The sequence below is a fragment of the Chaetura pelagica genome, unplaced genomic scaffold (assembly GCF_000747805.2).
Source record: "Chaetura pelagica isolate M959 unplaced genomic scaffold, ChaPel_1.0 scaffold270, whole genome shotgun sequence".
In the NCBI taxonomy this organism is placed as follows: domain Eukaryota; kingdom Metazoa; phylum Chordata; class Aves; order Apodiformes; family Apodidae; genus Chaetura; species Chaetura pelagica.
In genome coordinates this window covers 514714-515087 of record NW_009951925.1, presented here as the reverse complement: position 1 = coordinate 515087, position 374 = coordinate 514714, and the positions used below count along the sequence as shown (strand labels likewise).

The 374-nt window shown below is 62.6% G+C and overlaps 1 protein-coding gene across 1 annotated transcript in view; it reads left to right on the top strand.

Moving 5' to 3' along the window:
• DCST1 (DC-STAMP domain containing 1) overlaps positions 1–374 on the top strand; it is a 13222-nt gene that overhangs the window by 10636 nt on the left and 2212 nt on the right. The window contains exons 10-11 of the mRNA XM_009996260.1: positions 26–152; positions 259–373. Coding sequence (XP_009994562.1) covers positions 26–152; positions 259–373 — 242 coding nt within the window. The remainder of the gene's footprint in view (positions 1–25; positions 153–258; position 374) is intronic.

The window sequence follows — 374 nt, the reverse complement described above, 5'->3', positions numbered from 1 at the left end:
CTGTGGCATCCCCTCCTCTCCATAGTTGCTGGAGCTTCTGGAGTGCATCCCGCCTCTGCTCCTGCTCCTCCTCGCCTGCGGCCTGGACTACACGCTCTTCACCACACTCAGCATCATCCAGCAGCACTCCTTCGTCCAATACTCCTACCACAGTGAGCCCCCAGCCCCATGACACCGGGGGGCAGCCCCGTGCCTCACCGTGCACCACAGCAATGCAAGGGTGTATCCTCCAACACCCTCACAGCCCCCATCCCACAGGCAGTCACCACCTGGCAGTGCATGTGACAGGGACGTCGCTGATGGCTCGGCTCCTGCGAAGCACCATCGGGGCCCTCAACACCTCCTCCAGCACTCAGCTGGAGACGTCCAACTTC